Source organism: Dryobates pubescens, chromosome 20, assembly GCF_014839835.1.
Source record: "Dryobates pubescens isolate bDryPub1 chromosome 20, bDryPub1.pri, whole genome shotgun sequence".
Lineage (NCBI taxonomy): Eukaryota > Metazoa > Chordata > Aves > Piciformes > Picidae > Dryobates > Dryobates pubescens.
In genome coordinates, this window is record NC_071631.1 from 17,752,724 (window position 1) to 17,771,724 (window position 19,001).

Genomic DNA, 19,001 nt, shown 5'->3' on the forward strand with positions numbered 1-19,001 from the left:
AGTGGTGCTTTGTCTGTCATGAGCTTATCTGCAGGATTCATGTAAGGTAATGTTGCATGAATGAAACGAGACCATTTAACATGAATTGCCATTGGCTTGCCAAAAATGAAACCCAGGGGCTTTTGCAGCCTTTGAATTGGTGTGGCAGCTTTGGAAGCACACCTTAATTCAGCATAAATCAAAACTGCCTTTAGCAACAGGCTATTAGAGGGGAAGAAAAAAAGGGGCATTGAAATCTCTTTTAACATCTTTGCTATTCACCTGAGCTTGCTCCTTGTATTCATAGATTTATAGAGTGGTTTGGGTTGGAAAGGACCTTAAAAGATCATCTAGTTCCATCCCCCCTGCTGTGGGCAGAGATACCTTCTGCTTGACCAGGTTGCTCAAGGCTTCATGCAATCTGGCTGCCTCTAAATGGTGTTTATGAACTATGTTGACTGCAGGCAAAAACTGATAAAATGGTCTTTTCTGAGAGGTGTTTTCTTGAGATAAAAATCAAAAGGCCTTAAGTGACTTAGTTTCTTAAGAGCCTCGTATATTTAACTGTCATTCATTTAGCAAACTCTTGTGGGCTGGCACATTCTGATCACCTGTTTGTGTACACAGCAGTGCAGAAATACTAACCTGTGCTTTTGAACCCTGCTTTTTTTAGAACTCTTTTGCATGGTCTTGCAAATAACTCTTCTTACAACAGAACTTGCTGAATTTTGGCGCTGTTCCTTCACTGCTAGAGAGTACCTGTCGATTCCTGTTAGCTGCGACCTAAGCCTTAGGCTAGGTGCTGTGACTTCACTAAGAAAGCTGCTGCTAGGGGTAATGATTCAGAAGTGGTGGAAGTCCAGGGATATAAACAGTTTGGATCAATTTGGAGTTCACTTAGCTATTTAGCTTGGCTGGGTTTCCAGCAGTTCTCATGTTTACAGTGTTAGCCTAACGGACTGCTACAAGTCCACACGTCAGAGGCTAAAGGAAAGCTGGGCAAAGAGAACTTGTCACGAGCTGGGAAGTAAGATTTTCCTGTTTGCTAAACAGCTGGGATCTTTCAGGAGCCTGGGCAAATTACATTATTACCCTCAATTTTCAAATAATGTATTCTAAAGTGATTGCTCTGCAATTTAGTTAATATTCCTCTTGTGGTTTTTAAATTAGAAGGAGTGGAGTAAGTTGTAATTGGATCCAATAGCGGGTTCTTACGGATGGTGAGACCTTACCTTCAGCACTCACTGGGTCATTAGTCCTTTGGACAGGTTTAGCTGCAGTGGTGGCAATGGACACTACCAGTTATTGACAAACATGTGACCAAAATTGTTTGCTTCAGGCACCCAAATGGCAGCATTTTTATTCCTGTAATGGGGATAATCACAGTGGGGTTTGGTGAGACCCTTAGAGAGCACCTGAAAATCGGTGCCTTAGAGGATCTGCACCGTGGGGATGTACCCATTTAAGTAGGGCTCTCGGAGGATCATTCCTAAGTGGCCTAAGATGTTGGTTCAGAAGGGGCAGGGGGAGTGCAAGGCTGCTCTGAAATAAAACCACCTAAACTGCCGAGAGTGTAAGGAAATGCTCCAAGTGGTAACGTGAGAGAGATCGTTGTGCTGGCCTGTGGAGGTGTTCACAAAAGGAAATACCCTGCAATAGTACTAAGAGCTGCTGCTTCAATTTAACTACAGTATCAAAACAGAGCATCTCTGCAAAGGTTGTGGCCAAAGCAAGATGATTTTCTTGCAAGGAATATTCCTTTCTGGTGCCTTCATTTTGTTTCTGAGGCAGCGGATGTAACCTGAGCGCTGTCGTTCTGTCTTGGGGGTACTGCTTCTATTGTGACTGTTACTGCAACATTAATGACAAGGTATAATATGACTGCCTCAAAGAGAGACTACTTCCTGTGCTCCAGCCACTTGGAAAGAATTGGATTTCTAAGGGATAGCAATTTGTTTTCAAACCCAACTGAGGTTTCCTTGATCGTCATCTCTTAAATGGAAAGCGAACAATAAGCTGAAGGATATTTTTGTATTGTGGCCTTTTCTCAGCACACTTTCATCAGCTGGTGTGGAGTACTAAAAGGCAACTCACAAGCATTTAAATAACTGGAATTATTTTAATGATATTACCACTGTAATGAATACATTCCATTCTCTGGATTACTGAGGGTTGTTCAGTGGTTGCCAAACTGGATGTGTTCTGATAGCAAATCATTTAATGCTCTACTTTATCTTGCCTTCTTTTTATGTTTTGGTACTTTGTGCCAGAATGAATTGGTGCTACAGCTCTTCTCCCTGCTGCTTGGGATGGAGGAGTGTGAGGATAAAATGGGAGATAGAAGAATGGAATTTGATCCTTGTTGTAATTTTTTTTTTTTTTACTTGGCCTTCAAGGTGCTTAATCACAGAGCTTTCCTGATGTCTTCACTCATCACATGGGACTCTTGGGCTTACTCTATCATGGAGATGCTAGGAGGCCCCACTGGTGTTTATGAAATGGTTTGAGTCCCTTTGAGGGATAGAATTTTCCCCCTTCCCTGAAGAGGACACAGTCTCAATCTGTACCAGGGGAAGTTGAGGCTTGAGGTGAGGAGAAAGTTCTTCACTGAGAGACTCATTAGCCGTTGGAATGTGCTGCCCAGGGAGGTGGTGGAGTCACCATCCCTGGAGGTGTTCAAGAAGGGATTGGATGTGGCACTTGGAGCCATGGTTTAGTCATGAGGTCTGTGGTGACAGGTTGGACTTGATGATCTTTGAGGTCTCTTCCAACCTTGGTGACTCTGTGAAGAATTTTGGTGTATGCAGAAGGGATGGGCCAGATCTAGGAGAGAAGTGTGTCGCTGTCAGGTGAGATACCAGAGGTGATGAGTGAGGATCAGTGGGGTGCTGTAGGAAGACAACAGAAGTGTGAGTAGGCAAAGAGCTGCAGTGGAGTGGGGATCATGGAGAAGAGCTGTAGGTTGTAACAACCAGTCCTGAGATGAGGATGACTTTAGAGCACTGGGGAAAGAGTGAGGTTGTGGAAGCCCAGATATATTGTTTCTCCTTAGTGAGGGAATATTCTCTGGGAGGAAATGAACACAAAGGACACTCTTTGTGATGAATTTTGTGCTTTGTTGGCTTAGATCAGCCCCTTGCAGTGTGCAGCCCACAGGTCTTTTCAAAGCCCATCTGATGCCCTGCAAGGGCTCTTGAAGGATCACTTAGAAAAACCTCACAGTTCAAGCAAGCTTGGACAAGGCAAAAGGGGAAGGAAAGGAGCTCTCTGAAGACTCTGTCAGGGCACTGACTTCCCCTTCTAGTGGTGCTTATCTTTTTATCCAGCAAGGAGCAGTGCTTTGGAGTACACTGTCTGTGACGCTGGATGCCCGGACAAGAACAGCAGTGCGAGTTGCCCACTCTGCTTGTTACGCTGTTCATAACTACATCTCTGCACCTTTGAGAGGAGTCTGGACAGTGTGGTTCAAAGCCTCCTACCCAAACAGTAAGTTACTGTTAAGAATTGCACCTGAAGAGGCACCAAAGCAACTTTCCCCACTCTTGCAAGCTGCAGCATCTGCTCAGTTGGAGAAATGTTGGATCTGCCGTAGAGTACCAGCCTTCTGCTGAATTTCCACCACTCTGCCTCTCTTCAGGTGCAAAAGTCTTTGGCAGCTGCAAATCCAGCTGTAACAAGGATTATTTATTAGCTGAGGTTTACTTTTTACCTTCAGCTGTGAATGAATTGGGGGAAGAAGGGAAGACAGGACTGTGTCAAAACCTCTTTGGATGATGTGCTTGGAATAAAGAATGTTCTTTGTGACTGTGCTGTATGTAGCAGAGGCTGGCACAAAAAGGAAACTCTTGGTCATGGGAGGATGACCAAGCTGAGGCTTCTCTCAAATGGATGGCATCTCTCCTTGCCTAACCCTTGCATTTCCTGGAGTCTTGTTCAAGCTTCCAGATGAGTTTTGCAATCTTTGCTGGCTGATTTTCAACAACAGGTGGAATTGTTTGGGGTCTGAGTTTTCCAAACAGCTGCTGAGAATTTTTCTGGTCCCATGTCATCGTCCTGAGAAGGATCACAAGCCCACTTGCCATCCCCATCTTCATAAACTTCCCTTCGTCTTGTTCTGGGTAAATAATCAGCTTTTATTTAAAGACTCTCCTGCAGTCAGGATCGGTGTGGTGCCTCAGAAACACTGGAGGTTTAGGATTCTAAAGCTGCATGTTTAAACTGGCTTTGGCAGAGGGAACGGGTTTTTCCTCATCTTGACTTTAAAACGCGGCTCCACGTATCTCAGGGGTACAAATTTAAGAGTCAAATCTTGTGGGCTTGAATAAAAAAGAGCATTCAGATGACAAAATACTCTGGAAAATTCCCGAGAGAGCAGATGTTTACCTGTATGCAAGTAGGAAGACTCATTTGACTTCTTCCTGCCCAAGCCTAAGGGATAATAGAATTAAACCAACTGTGCCGTGTTACTTAACATTTCCCTTTAATCTACCTCTGGAAAGATTGTGATGCGACAGAATTCCCTGGGGGCCTATATAGTGCTTGGGCCTTTTCTGATTGTTTACAGAGTCCAGATCATTGAGAAACACAACCAAACACTGTGGTCCTGTCTGTGTAGCGTTAGCTGAGCTGTGTTACTGTTGGGAACGGTGATAACTCGGGCGCTTCACTCTACGTGCAGCATGAGGTGTCGTGTAGCGCAAAGACTTCTACAGACTGAAAAGAAATGTTTCCTGGGAAGGGTGGTTAAGAGGTTGGAAGGGATGTTATTAGTGCCTTAAGTACTGTTGTCCAGTTCTGGGCCCCTCAGATTGGGAAGGATGTTGACTTGCTGGAACATGTTCAGCGAAGGGTGACAAAGCTGGGGAGGGGTTTGGAGCACAAGCCCTATGAGGAGAGGCTGAGGGAGCTGGGGGTGTTTAGCCTGGAGGAGGCTCAGAGGAGACCTTACTGCTCTCTACAACTACCTGAAGGGAGGTTGTAGCCAGGTGGGGGTTGGTCTCTTGTCCTGGGCGGCCAGCACCAGAACAAGAGGACACAGTCTCAAGCTGTGCCAGGGGAGGTTTAGGTTGGATGTTAGGAGGAAATTCTTCACAGAAAGAGAGATTGGCCATTGGAATGTGCTGCCCAGGGAGATGGTGGAGTCACCGTCACTGGAGGTGTTTCAAGAGGAGCCTGACTGAGGCACTTGGTGCCGTGCCATGCTTTAGTTGATTAGATGGTGTTGGGTGATAGGCTGGACTCGATGATCTCAAAGATCTTTTCCAACCTGGTTAATTCTGTTCTATAGTGCAAACTGGGAGAAATGGATAGAACAGACAGTGGTTTTTCTTCCCTCCTCCCTCTATACAAGAACAAGTTGAAATAACCTTTGCAGCGGGAAGTCCTGATGCATGGATATTGGAGTAAAGTTGCAGTGATCAAGGAAACGCTGATGTCTGAAAGCTGGGGGGAGTTCAGGAAGCTCCCAGTTCCCACATTAAAGGTGGATGAGCCAGGTAAGCCAGCAGCCAACACCTGGTGGTGTAAATTGTATGCTGTGGGAGTTGTGTGCTGGGCTTGGTGGAAGATAAATGCACAAAATCCAGTAGCCTCCTGCTTTGAAGACAGGCGAGCCAGCTTGCTGGGCTTTGTACTCTACCTAACACTGATGTTCTGCAACTTGCAGAAGCAGAGGAATAGCCCAGTGCTCCAAAACTCTCTGATACAGCAAATGATTCCATTCCACTACACATCTGAGGTGACAGTGTTTCATACCAGCCCTGTATGTCTTTGCAGCCCCTTGGCTGTCTCTCTACCCTCCCAATTGTTAACACCACAGCAGCCGTGTGTGACCATCTCTGGCCCCTTGATTGCCCCTTTATTGTTCATTCACACACTTCGGTGTTGCGCCATGACATGCTCTGAGGCAATCTTAAGGCAGGCGGGGGCCGGGTCACTTCCCAGCGTGGTGCTGGCCAGTGGGGGTGGCCGAGCCGGCTGAGCGCTGGTGCTCGAAGCGATGCCCGCTGGCAGAGCACGCAGGGTGCTGGTGGGAGGAGGGCGCTGGGCGGCGTGACGGGACCACAACCTCAGCCTCGCCGGGACTCCCCTCACAAGGGAAGCAGCGCCCAGACTTTTGTGTCGCCTCATGCGTGGCTCAGCCAATCACAGCTCGCTCGATGTGAGCGACGGGCCTCCCGCCAATAACCAACAAAGGGCGCCGCCACTCAGGCACAGCCAATCGCCGCAGAGCAGACGTATTGCTTCACCAATCAGCTCTTACCGATGAGGCAAGGGGCCTCAGAATAGACGGTGAGGCGGGACAGGGAGCAGAGTGGCAGGGGGTGGTCGAATAGGAGCTCGGGATTGGGTTTGAACCGACCAGTAAGCAGGCTGCTGAGGGGCGGGTCTTAAGGCGGGTATAAAAAGCGCGACCGGTGCGGGCGGCGGCTGCAGGTGTCACCGGCAGCAGCGAGACACGGTACCCTGGGGGAGGTTGCGCTGTTCTTGGGACCGCCACTCCCCGCTGGCCTCATAGCGGAGTCAGTTCCTCTCCGTCCAGTTTCTCCGTCTCTGCCGCCATGACAACCACGACCACCTTTTCGGGCATGGACCCCAGTGGCAGGAACAGCTCCAGGTCCGGCGAGGGCTCCGGGGCCTCAGGGACCATTAGGGGCGGAGGGGCTGAGAGCGCTCGCGGTGGGGTCGGCACTCCCCGCTGCCTCAGGCCTGGGCGGCCGCAGAGGGAGCTGCCTGGAACGGCTGTGAGGAGGGCTGGTGGGACGCGAGCTGTGCTGGGGTGGCTAGGGAGGGCTTGGCAGGCGCGGCCGGGTCGGGGCTCGGTGTCCGCTGTCCCTCTTCACCATTTCCCGTGGGAGCCGGCGTCGGGGGGGAGGCGGCCGCGGCCGCACCCTCGCGGGGGGCAGCGAGCTGCCTGTCGGCTCGGAAGACAGCTGCGCTGCCGGGGGGGTGACGAGCAGGGCGGGTGGGGGATCCAGGCCGTGGCCGTGCCCTGCCGCAGCTGCCCGGGGGAGGGGAGTGTGGGAGCTGCAGGGGTGGGAGCTGGCGAGACCCACCCCGGGCCGCTCGGGTGTGCCTGTGCGTCCCTGCCGCTTCTGAACAAAGAAGGGAGGCGACTCCCAGCCTCGTTGCGCGGCCGCGCAGCCTCATGGCGGTGGGGGGGACACGCACGGCACTGCACCTCTCCCCTCTGCCCCGCTGCCTTCCCCTCCCAGCGGCTGACGAGACCGTCCCTGCTCTTCGACCTGTCGTAGCAGCCCCGGGAGGCTGCCTTGTTCTGGGTGGGGCTGAGCGAGCTCCATTGTCTGCTCTCCGCGGCCTCCCCACCTGCCGGGCTCGGTGGGCGCCCGCGGCTCGGCCGGTGTCGCGCCCCGCCCGCAGTCCGGGTCCTGCATGCCGCTGCTCTTGGCCGTCCGGTCCCTCGCCCAGCCTGGAGTGGCCGTTTTGTGCGGCTCCAGCTGCTGCCGCTTTGACCGTCGGCTCGGAGGGAGTATGGTCGGGGGCGGGGGGATGCCTCTCTCCCCGGCTCCGACCGGGCTGCCGGGGAGGAACGGGGATGGGGGAAGCCGTAGCCTATCTCGAAACAAAGAAAACTTGGCAGGTACGTCTGGAGGAGATGCACAGCACTTTGTCGGGCACTCCACGTTTCCGCAGGAGTAGCTGCTGGCTTGGGGAGGATGGGGTCGGTTTTTTTCAAGCCGTTCTCATTTTTTTTTTCTGTAAGGTTTCGGCCTGGTAAAGTAGATGCTTCTTGTTTGCTTTTAGCGTTTTGGGGTGTGATTTTAAATAAAGCAGACCCCCCCCACACACACACAAACCCTTTATAAGAGCGCTTCATGCTTCCTGGATGGAGCTGTGGGTGAGCTTTTCAGTGTACATCACTGGGCATCGGGCACAATTTCAAGAGCAGTTAACTGCTTGAAGTGTGGCTTTGGTGTAGCCTCTGAAGGATATGAGAGGTTTCTAATCTGTCAATCTTTAGTTGAGCCTGGGGAGAGGGATTATTCCTTTTTAACGGTTTGAGCGATGGCTTTTGTCCTTCAATTACGACTTCTGTTAATTTCATTGTCACTGGAAACTTGCGCAGTTAAGTGTTTTGGGTTCGCCGCTGTGGCAAAGCTGATCCAAGTTGTGGGAACAAGCCCTTCCTGCCTGTTCCTCGGATTAGTAAGAGCAACAGATGTAACTCAGAAAATAAACCTTCTACATGGGAATGTTTCGTCTGCAAATAAAAGGTAAAGGGAGCTGCTCAACGCAAATTATCTCCTCAGGAAGGAGATAAGACAAAAATGTTCTTGTATCAAAACACACTGTACAGTCTCGTGGGATCATCCCATTAGCAGCTGAGCATTGGTAATTAGAACCTTGGAGAAGAATTGTGTAAGGAAAAGCAGTTAGTGAAGTCACACCAAACATCCAAGCCACGCACCTTTGTGAGGTTTTGGTGCTTTGTGTTTGAGCTCTGCAGGCTGGATGTGTGTTTTATTGTTGTGTCTGGAACGTAATGGGCACAAAGTCTCAAAAGATCTGAATCACTGATGGTGATGACATTATAGTCAGGCGTGTTCTTTGTGCTGAATTCCCAGGTTTGGTGCAGTGACAAGCTGTGCACTGTTCTAACTTTAATCCATTATTTGCAACTAAAAGGCAGGGTGCTCTATCTCTGGCTTGTTCTGGTCTCAGCTTCTGAGCACTTGGGTGTCTTGAAAGCCCAGTTCTGTTGGTGTGCTCCATCTCTTTTGGGGGCTGTGGCAGTTCTTCTATGGCCTTGTATGGTTGTTTTTTTCCTCATGGGTTTTGTCTGCCTTCTCCAGCTAACACACCAGCCTTGAAAAGATCTTGTGTGTAAGAAAACAAGACCTGAAGGAATTTCCATGCAAAGATTAATTTGGTGGTGGTTGGTTAATTCTGCAGATTGGGATGCAGACCACAGCATAGCTCACAGAGTACTGAGCAGAAAGCTTTTGTGTCTGCCTGAGAGAAGACTGTTAGATGTAGGTTATATATCTGGAGCTTTGGACACGTGTGTCTCCTCATAATAGTCTAATGAGAAACTGTTCAATTGCACATTTTAAGTCTGGTCCAGTAGCATGCTGCAGACTTGAGGGTTTTCCCAAGGAAACAAGTCCAGATACAGGCTGCAGCCCCCAGTCACCAGTGATGCAACCTGTACTTTAGCTTGGGTGCCAAACTTTATTCTTTGCTGTGCTGCCTGTTTGAAGATTACCTTCACAGGTTTCTCTTCAAAAAGCTGGAGCTTGACATGCCCACATACTCCTTGTTGCATTCTTCAGTTGGCTCAGGCAGAAGGCTGGTGCCAGCACCTCTGTTTGACACTGAACCAGGCAAAGGCACTGAGAGAGGGCAGGGGGGGATTTTATTTTTGTAAGTGTTGCTGAAGAGTAGTGGAGATAGAGTGGCTGGGTGGAATGCTGCAGGCAGCTTACCTTCTGTAGCTGAAACTCTGCACTGAAGCCATACCAGCCTGTCTCATTGGTGAAAAGCCCATACATGGCACAGTAATGAGCCAGCAATGATTTCTGGGCTTCTTAGTCTGGGTTTATATGCTGGAACCAAAGTTAGCAATGGTTGATGGTGCGTGCAAGGTTGTAAAGCTGATTTTTCTCTCCCCAGAGTGCTGCGTCCTCCTGGAGGTGGATCCAACTTCTCCTTGGGCTTTGATGAACCAAAAGAGCAACCTGTGCGGAGGAACAAAATGGCATCCAGCATCTTTGGAACTCCTGAAGAAAACCCTCCTTCCTGGGCTAAAGCATCAGGTAGGATCACAGTGCGTTGTGGCCAGATCTGCTGACAGGCTTGTGTTCATTCTGTGTCAGCCTGGAGCTGCTGGTGGCTCTGTGGAAGCCAGAGCTCCCTTCCTACTCGGTGGTTTAGGCCCGTAAATGATGTCTGCTTTCACAGGGTTTTCATTTCTCACTTTGAGTTGCATTCAGAGGAGTTTTTGTACAGGTCTTAGGCATGGATTTTTCGCAAGCAGGGAATTCTATTTGGAATGCAATTCTCCAAGTTAATCAAATTGCATTAAGGTGAACTGGGGTCTTACTATTTGGAGTATCACTTATTGCTCTTGATTAATCAGAGAATGGTTTGTTTGCTGGTGTACTTGCAGCTGGGATTAAGCTTCCTTTTCTGCAGAGCATTGCCAGACTCCGCTTTTAATCTGTTCAAATGACACCTTCAGCTACATGAGATGGTAGCTTGTGAGTTATCTAAAGGGCCAGGGCTTCCTAAAATGCTAACAGTTTTTATTTGAATGAAAAACCCAATCCAACCAAACAACCCCAACCAAAATGCCCTGCCCCCTCCCAAACCCCTGGCTATGATCTACTTTCCCAGTAAGTCCATCTTGCAACCTGATTAAAATCAATCTCTCCTTGTAGGGACTAAGCCAGGTGAAATCAGAGAGGACTGTCAGTCATCTGGACCACAAAGAACAAACTCAACTGAAGCGAACTGTGGAGACTTTGTAGATCTCAAGGTCAGTACAGGAACTACAAAGAGCTTGATAATGGAGCCATTCACACTCTGCCTGTGATTGCTTTATCACTGATGTTCACACACTTGGAAACATTGTAGGGTACTGAAGCCTTTATTCTCAAATCTGTTCTTTTCCTGAAGGTTCTCTTTTCCACATGCTAGAGTAGATGCAGGACTGGATTTTTCCAGAAGGATCACTTGCTAGAGCTCTTAACTCTTAGTGATGAGACAGTGTGTGAAACCTACCTTCAGCCATGTGTGTAACTGTGTGCTGGAACGGGTTTTTGCAAACAGTAGTTACCCACAACACTCCGTGGATCTGACAGAGGGCTTGGTTTCACACCCCAAGCACATGCCTGAGTAGCAAATGCTTGTTTGCTCTCTGCTACTGTCTTTAATACCACTGTGTTACTGTCTATATAGATTGCCTCCTAGTAGCCATGTGGAGCCTGATTTGTAGTGCTAATGTGGGATGTGCTGGATGTTTGGTTACATCTAATGGGAAAAACAGGATGAAGAGGAGTAGTTCCTCTGGACTTAGCAAAACAGGAACCTACACTAGACTGCTCTTGCATAAACAAATTCTAGGGTGGGGGAGGGAGGGGAGAAACCCTGGGGTTTTCTTAAATCTCCAGCTTCAGGTGTCCTTAAAAGAACTGGATAGGTAAACATTTGATCTCAAATGTTTCATCCCACCACAGGCATCAGATACCTTTTGCATTGTGGATTAGCAGCAGAGTTTTATTTTGATAATTGGCATTGATCATCACAGCAGTTTCTGTTAGAGCCATAACACTGTTCTTTGCTGCAGAAAGTGTCTTAATCCAATCTAACAAATAGCAATTTAACCACTAGAAATGAGATTAAGCTTAGAGCTGCTGCCACAGAAAACAGTAATGAACTCTTTGCTCTAATTCCATTTTCTACTTAATTGTTAAACATTGTTTACCCTTGCTGTGGTTCTCAGCTTTGCAAACAGCTTCTTCTGGTGCAGAATACATCCATTTTATGCAGTAGAGGCAGATGCAGTCAGGGGAAGCTGGAGTGTTCTAGCCCAGTCTGATGTTTAAGGCAGTATATATGTGAGCTTATTTTGCATTTATATCCTGATGACTGCAGTATTCACTATAGAATAATATTAATTCTATGGAAGCTGATTAAAACCTCATGCCATTGAGGAGCCTTGGCTGCTGCTGGAAGACTTGTATCTGTGTCAAGTTGAAGCCTGTGAACTGACTCAGTATGAAAAGAACATTTTGTTGTTTATGGAGTGAAGGAAAGTTGCATCAGTAACACTGCTGCAAAAGCCCTGATCTGTATTGAACAAATGGAGTTAAAAGAGCCTGGGCAGAATAAACCCTCTTGGCCTTGCTAACAGATAAATGTTGGAAGGAGTTGCTCAGTAGAAAGGAGGGGGATGCTGAGCTGTTGCTCCTTGCTTACAGTATAACTTTGTCAGCACTGCCCTGCAGTTACAATGTTCTGGTTCCTGTCAGCGCTGCCTGATGCAGGATGCTGTGCATAATGGAAGTGTTCTCACCCACTCACCTCCTTCCCAGTGTGGGAATAGCAAGTATGCCATGTGCTAGAGGTCATCAGGATTGCTTCAGTTCTGTCTGCTTAAACTTTTGGGTGAAGAGTTGATGACATTATTGAGCATTCCATGAGAACTGGTGTTCACAAACCCACAGTATTAATCTGCAGGAATGTGTGTGCAGAACCCACCATGCTGCTCTGATGCCTGTCCCAAAGAGGTTGTTTCTGGTCTGAAAGTGTGTCACTGGGTCTGTCACTCAAAGTGTTGCTAGGTGCAGCCATCATGGTCACTCTGTGGGTTATTGAGTACCTTCTTCATGGAAGGGGCAAGTCCACTGTGAAGTGTGAGATGTAATGTGTTTCTCTCTCTTCTAGGGAGGAGATGTTGGTGGTGAAGCTTCTGGTGAGTAGCTCCTTTGGACTCTTCCAGTAGAAGCCTTTTGCAGCTTTTGAAATAGAGGAGAATATAATATATATATAAATGGTCATGCATTGGGAGAGAGACAGCTTGGGATTGTCTTGACTGCATCAACTGAGTGACCCGAGTGGAAATGTGGGCATGGAATGAAACAGCAGAGTGCCTGTTAGTCATCAGCTTAGAAACGAGAACAGTCCTGTTCATTTTTTGCCAATGGCAGTTGGTGTCAAGATCAGCTTACTAGAAGGCAAGGTGGATAATCTTGCAGAGTTTTCAGTGACTGAAAGACTCTGCTGCTGTTCTAGTAGCTTATAATTGAAGAGTACACTCAAGGTAATTTATTTTACCATAGCAATTTACTTCTTTTCCTATTGTCTCCTCATACAGCAAACACTACATTCACAGAAATGCTCCAAACCAGCTCCTGCATCTGAAAGTGTCTGCATTAAGTAGCTTCTAAGTTCCTGTTGCTTTTTAAATGCTGATTTTTGCCAAGGAAGTTCATCTGCATGCTGCAGATTTCATGTAAACAGGGGCATTTCCCCTAGCAGCATGCATATGAACCATGAGGTGTTATTTCTAGCTCTGAGGCTGGAAGTCTCTCCTTTGTGAGATTCACCTCAAGAAAGCTGGCTTCCTTACAAGAGGAATGTGCATGTTGACTGCCCGCTTTCCAAGTGTCACTTTGAACACCTAAGGGTTGTGGGAGATCACTAAAGCCATTAGCAGTTCCATGTCCTGAAAAGACTTCTGCTGGGAGGGTGAGAGTGCTGTTTTTAACTACCTCTGAGTGGTATCTGTGCCTAAAGTAAGGCTTGCTGCTTTAGCAGGCTCCTTCTAGTCAAACTCTACAGGCTGCTTTAGTACTTTTCCCATGCTTGTCTGAGCTTAATTAGCACTGTAGGCATCTAGTGTTTGTCTCAAGTAGGAGGATGTGGTTTGATAGTAGAAGTAAACTGATCTCAGAGCTCTGCTGCTTCTCCTGGTATTTGTTTAAATCAGCTCACCATGAGATTAGATGAGAGCCTGCAGGCAGTGGTGAGGCAATAAGATGGGAAGAAACAGAAGTAGGGCTGCCTGTGTTAGCAACAGCTGACTGAAACTTGGACTACAAAGTGATATTCCTGACTTGGGGGGTTGGGGGGAAGATTAGGTTTTTCACAGCTGTCACTTGTTGGCTTTTGATTTGTCCCTGTTAGGTGACAGTGAAGGAAGTTCTTACTGAGTACCACATAAATGGATCCTGGGAAGTGTTACTCAAAGTGGTATTGAAAAGTGGGTGACTGGGGTGGTTTAGTGATTGTTGAAAATGGTCAAGATGAAATGACAAGCAAAAATTTGGATTGCTAGACTTCCACTGATGGTACTTTGAAGGAGGAGAAAGTTAATGCTTCCTGGAAGTGGTGTCTGTAGCAGATACCTGAGAATAAGTCTCAATTTCTACCATTGATAGTTTGGGGTATTGTAGCTTAGTGGGACACAGAGCTATCTGTGTCACTCCACCACATCATATTGGTGGTGGATGAGGTTGCAGACAGCTGGTGACTATCCCACCTGTCACACAGGTGACTTTTGTGCTCAGTGTAGTAGAGCTGACTCTGGAGTTTGCAAGGGGCTAGGTGTAAAAGCTGTCTGCATACCAGTTCACAGCACAACCAGATTCCTGAGGGGCTTCCATCAGTAAAAAAGTTTATTCTTTTGAATTTGGAAATGGTGTTCTGTGTGTAACTGATTATAAAACACCAAGTAGGTGTCAGGTGGGGTGGGCATGTGTATTAATCACGCCTGTCTTGGGGAGGAAAACTTGTTCCTCTTGCAGCAGTGTTCTGGCTTCCTGTTTGGAAGCTGTAGTTCCTCTCTGCATCAAAGTTTCCAGCACACTTAGTAGAAAGCTGAGAGATTGTGCCCCTTCTGATAAGGGAAGAATTTCACCATTTTATCTAAAGCATTTACTGCTTTAGGATCACAGAATCATAGGATCCTTTTGGTTGGAAAAGACCTTTAAGATCATCAAGTCAAACCATTACCTAACTCGGTGAAGCCTGGTGCTAAATGGTGTCTGTGTCTTTTAAACATCTCCAGGGATGTGGGCATTCAACCACCTCCCTGGTCAGCCTGTTCCAGTGCTTGAAAGCCCTTTCAGTGAAGAAGTTTCTTCTAATATCCAACCTAAGCCTCCCCTGGTGCAACATGAGGCCATTTCCTCTTCTTCTGTTTGTTACTAGAAGAACAGATCAACTCCCACCTTTCTCCAGCCTCTCCTTTCAGGGAGTTGCAGAGATCCAGAAGGTCTCCCCCCATCCTCCTTTTCTCCAAGCTAAACAACTCCAGTTCCCTCAGCTGCCCCTCTCCACACCTTTCAGTTTTGTTGCCCTTCTCTGGAGTTGCTCCAACACCTCAATGTCCCCCTTGCAGTGAGGGCCCCAAAACTGAACACAGTACACAAGGTGCTGTTAGGTTATTTAGTTACTGCATTGGCAAACTTCTTTATACCTCGATTGTGGGAAGTACTAATGTGTCTATCAGGCTGGCTGCAGGAGCCTCTAAACGCTATAGAAACCTCCTCAAAGCCTTCTGTAATAGCAATTCTTGATTCTTTTGTGGTTCAGTGTGTACTTGATGAATGTGACTAGCTAAGGAGAACCAGCCAGCACTCTATTGACTGCCACCAGTGACATGATACGCAGGAAGGTGGTGGCCAGATCATCATGATGAGTACTGCACAGTGCTGGGGCTGTCTGCTGAAGGCTTGGACAATGGAGCATTCAGCCCACTATGAGCAGAGGGCATGGCCACAGTTGTTCCCAGCCTGCTGAGTAAGCAGGCAGTGGGATGCAGGAGCTACAGAAGCTTCAAGCTTAAAAAACTTTGTGTTAATTCTTTTGTTCAGCTGTGCCTCTGGGTTAATGAATACAGCAGAGAGTCTGTATTGTAGACTACTTCTGATTGCATGGAGACTATACTAAGCTGCTGGAGTTCTTTTGAGGTGGATGGATACAGGGGGATCAGTGGACAAGTTGAGTTGTTAGTGTTTCTGATAAAATCCTGCATCAAAGATCTACCTTCATTGCTACAGGATTGCAGGAAACCTGCTCCTGGGGCTGGGAAGGTAGCTAAGGCAAAGGGTAGGGCTTAGTGACTGCTTTTTAGGTGGGAAAAATGAGCCCTAGGAAGAGATGCTGGAGCTGGTTTTATTCTGTGCCTTCTTCCGTGACCTGGGAAAGGTAATGAACAGTGAGGTCTCCAATTCTGGGGGTGAAATTAGCTCTGTCAAGTAGTTAAATTGTGCTGATGGCAAGAAACCCTCACAGTCAGAAGGACTCAGCTAAGCCAGGTAGGCAGGTAAAAAGCTGGCAGGATAATCTTTGTGTAAGTAAATCTAAAGTGAAGTGTCTTGGGGGGCAGTGGGGAAAGCCCAGCACCTGAGTCATGCCAGTCTTGTGTTAAGCTCTCTCCACCAGTTACCTCCCAGGGCTGACTTTGAGTCTTACTGCTGAATGTTCTCTGAAGTGTCTGGAAGCAGCAGCAAAACACTGAATGTTGTCAGGGAAAGGATTAAAAACAAGATCTCATTTTGCCTCTGTTGAGCAGTGGTATACCCCCATCTTGACTTGTGTGCAATGGGAAGGCCCCGGCAGGTTGTGGTAGATGGGCAGAGGAAGGGAAAGGTGAGGGGTTGCAGCAGCTGTCTTAGGAGGAGGGACTGAAGAGAAGGCTGTGGGAGGGGGGAATACCATCAAGCACTACTAAATGACACAGGTGGTGGTAAAGTGAATGTGGAGCTGTTCCCTGAATCCTCCAAACCAAGAACCTAGTGATCATCAGATGAAACTCAAGGGCCTGTTAAAACAAAGTTGAAGTAAGTTGTCAGCAGAGCAGGTGGTGAAGCTCCACTGGCCCTCACTCCCCAGTATCAGGGGGTGACTTGGTGCTGGCTTGGGCCTTTGTTTTAATCTATAAAGTTGTGAGATGCTCATGTCCTTGCTGTCCTTATTAATTATCACTGAGGCAGAGGCATCAGTTATTTGCTATGGTATCTAAAGTGCTTCCTGTGAAGGATTCCTTCTGTGTCCTGTCTTCACTTGTGGTTGTTCAGAAGTGTGGAAGATCAACTCTGCTGTGCTTCCCAGGGAATGTACAGTGCATGGCTATTCCCTAGTCTGTTCCCTGAAGCCTCAGAAGTGTCTCAGATGCTCTTCCCTCCAGTTATGAAATGGGGAATGTTGCTTAAACCTCTTGCTTACGAGTACTGGTGCCTCTGTGATGGTTCCCAGCACCTGCTCAGCCTTGAGTTACAATTGTCATGGTCATACACTGACTTAATCTGTACAAGATTTAAGACTTAAGCTGCTTGTCATTTAAAAACTAAATTGCTGGGCTCCCCTAATGGCAGCTGAGTGAATGTGGCAGTTGAATGCCCGAAACTGAACTGTGAGGCATGGGAGTTCATCTGAAAAAACACTTCAGAGGCCTGAGGTCCCTCCTGCCAGCAGATTACAGCAGCATTCCAGCGTGTCTGTAAGCCCGGAGAAAACTTAGAGAGGAGCTGATCTGCTGTCTGAGCCTTGAAACATCTGGCTTTCATCATCCACATCAAACACTTTAAAAGCTTCTTTTCTTCTAGAAATCACTGAGCCTGATGTAGAAGCTGCCCCAGGTCAGAATGAAGAAAAATCCCTGCCTGCTGCACCTGTTCCTAGCCCAGTAGCACCAGCACCTGCACCGTCCAGGAGAAATCCACCCGGTGGCAAGTCCAGCCTAGTCCTCGGTTAATCCTTTCCCTTCCCGACTGTTTTTGAACTCGTGTCTTGTTTCTTTTCCCCCATGCTTGTGAACTGCACAACTTGAGCCTGACTGTACATCTCTAATTTCTTTCATTAAAAAGAAGCACTTTATGTACTCCATCTTTTTTTTTTTGTTGTTTGAGATACCATGGGTTTTGGTTCCCCCCCTCTCCCCTCCCCCACTTCTGTCCTGTGTTTCCCCCAGATCTACTGGAAGTGACATGAGTGTTTTCTAGTGCTAGACTTGAGGGAAAGCTTTATGAAGCATAGTAATGTAATTGGAAGGGGGAGTAGCTTGGTTCTAAGTGTGCTTAGAGGGTTTTGGCTTTGTTCTGTTTTTTTTCTCCTTGGACTGAGGTTTTTGTTTTTAGAGCCCCTGAGCTTTACAAGGGTCTAGAATCCTGGTTAAACAGACCAGAAAACAATCAGCAAGAGCAGTCCCTTCCTCCACACGCTGGGGTGTTTGGGGAGGGGGGGGTGTCTAAAAGGTTTCACTGACTGCATGTGGTAAATGCCTTGAGCCCTGCTGTGCCATATATAAATCCTGACGTGGTTAATGTACACCATGCTGCCTTTAAAGAAACCAATCTTGATACTGGACTACTACGAAGCAGGGTATGTGCCAAATAGGGCTGGTGACCAGAGCTGCCTGGCCCCAGTGCCAGGTAGGGATTTATTCCAGACTTTGTTCAGTAGAAGTGGAGTGGATCCTATAAAGAAATCAAAATGACAGGGCATTTGGTTTGTTTTGGGGGTTTTGGTTCGTTGTTTTTTTTTTACAACTGACTCTCAATGCTGTGCATGATCATGCTGGTGCTTGACCATGAGGTGGAAATCTCATCCTTTAAAGTGTGTGTTGTAATTTCACGAAGCTGGACTGTTGCTTAAAAGTAAAATAATATAGAAATTTTGAAGCAGTGTTTCCTGTGTGGGTTTTATTTCATGGGTTTGGCTTTGCTTTGTTCCCACTTGTCCCGGTCTTGTCAACCTGCCCTACTCTTAACACAGGTGGAATGTAGCAGAAGAGGAGCTTTTATGCCTGGCTTGATGTCATGGTTTTCCCCCTGGAGATGGTGTCTGACTTATCTCTGCTGCTTTTATTATCTTCTAGATCAGATGATTGTAGAATATGGCTTTATGGCTTCAGAGAGATAATCTGCTTTATCCACAATACTTCCCCCCTGTCCCTGCCCCCCAGGAGAATGGAGGAAATGAAAGTTTCTTCTCACCAAACCAAGAAATAGGCCTGACAAGACAGGGAGGGGAAGGAGACCTCTGGTCCTGGGGGGGAGCTGCTCCGTGGTCAGCTGAAGTGGTGGATTTGTGCAGTGCCGGTGTCAGAGAAACCATGCCATTTCCATCCTCCTCCTGGAAAGTCCAGTGTCTAAACCACCCCAGCTTTCCAGAGGAGTTGTGGAGAAGCCCTAGCCTCAGGTGTTTAACCCATAAAACTGGATTTGCTCTAGCACTCCTCCCCTCCTACACCCGGGTTGGAGTTCCTTGCAGCTGGCATCGCTGTTATCGGCTGCATGCGAATGCTGCCAACCTGATGTCTGGCCTAGAAGGAGGAAAATAATCAGCTTGCATTTTCCTCGCAAGCCCCACCACCCGTGGAACGCGTTAATGCTCCTTACAGTTGCTGAGACTTTGGCCAAGCTGCCTCTGTGTCCGCCCCTCTCTTTGTCCCGCTTGGAGCGTGGCAGCCGTGCTTCGCCGCTGAGCTGGAGTGTGTCTTGGTCGCTCACCTTTGGCCGGTAAGCACAGAGCTGGTGGAGCCCACCCGTGCT

General features: G+C 47.7%; 1 protein-coding gene across 1 annotated transcript; it reads left to right on the forward strand.

Annotated features, from left to right (window-relative positions):
- The first annotated feature begins 6,395 nt into the window (after nucleotides 1-6,395).
- On the forward strand, nucleotides 6,396-17,378 carry JPT1 (Jupiter microtubule associated homolog 1). The gene is made up of 5 exons (XM_054170495.1): nucleotides 6,396-6,595; nucleotides 9,613-9,755; nucleotides 10,380-10,477; nucleotides 12,388-12,415; nucleotides 17,055-17,378. The coding sequence occupies exons 1-5, from the start codon at nucleotides 6,540-6,542 to the stop codon at nucleotides 17,201-17,203; spliced, it is 474 nt and encodes a 157-aa protein (XP_054026470.1). The 5' UTR covers nucleotides 6,396-6,539; the 3' UTR covers nucleotides 17,204-17,378.
- The last annotated feature ends 1,623 nt before the right edge of the window (nucleotides 17,379-19,001 follow it).

Bases quoted from the DNA above. Each gene is read 5' to 3' on its own strand.
- JPT1 (XM_054170495.1), top strand. From the start codon at position 6,540: ATGACAACCACGACCACCTTTTCGGGCATGGACCCCAGTGGCAGGAAC. The intron at 6,596-9,612 runs GTCCGGCGAGGG...TTCTCTCCCCAG, and splicing joins AGTGGCAGGAACAGCTCCAG to AGTGCTGCGTCCTCCTGGAG. The intron at 10,478-12,387 runs GTCAGTACAGGA...TCTCTCTTCTAG, and splicing joins GAGACTTTGTAGATCTCAAG to GGAGGAGATGTTGGTGGTGA.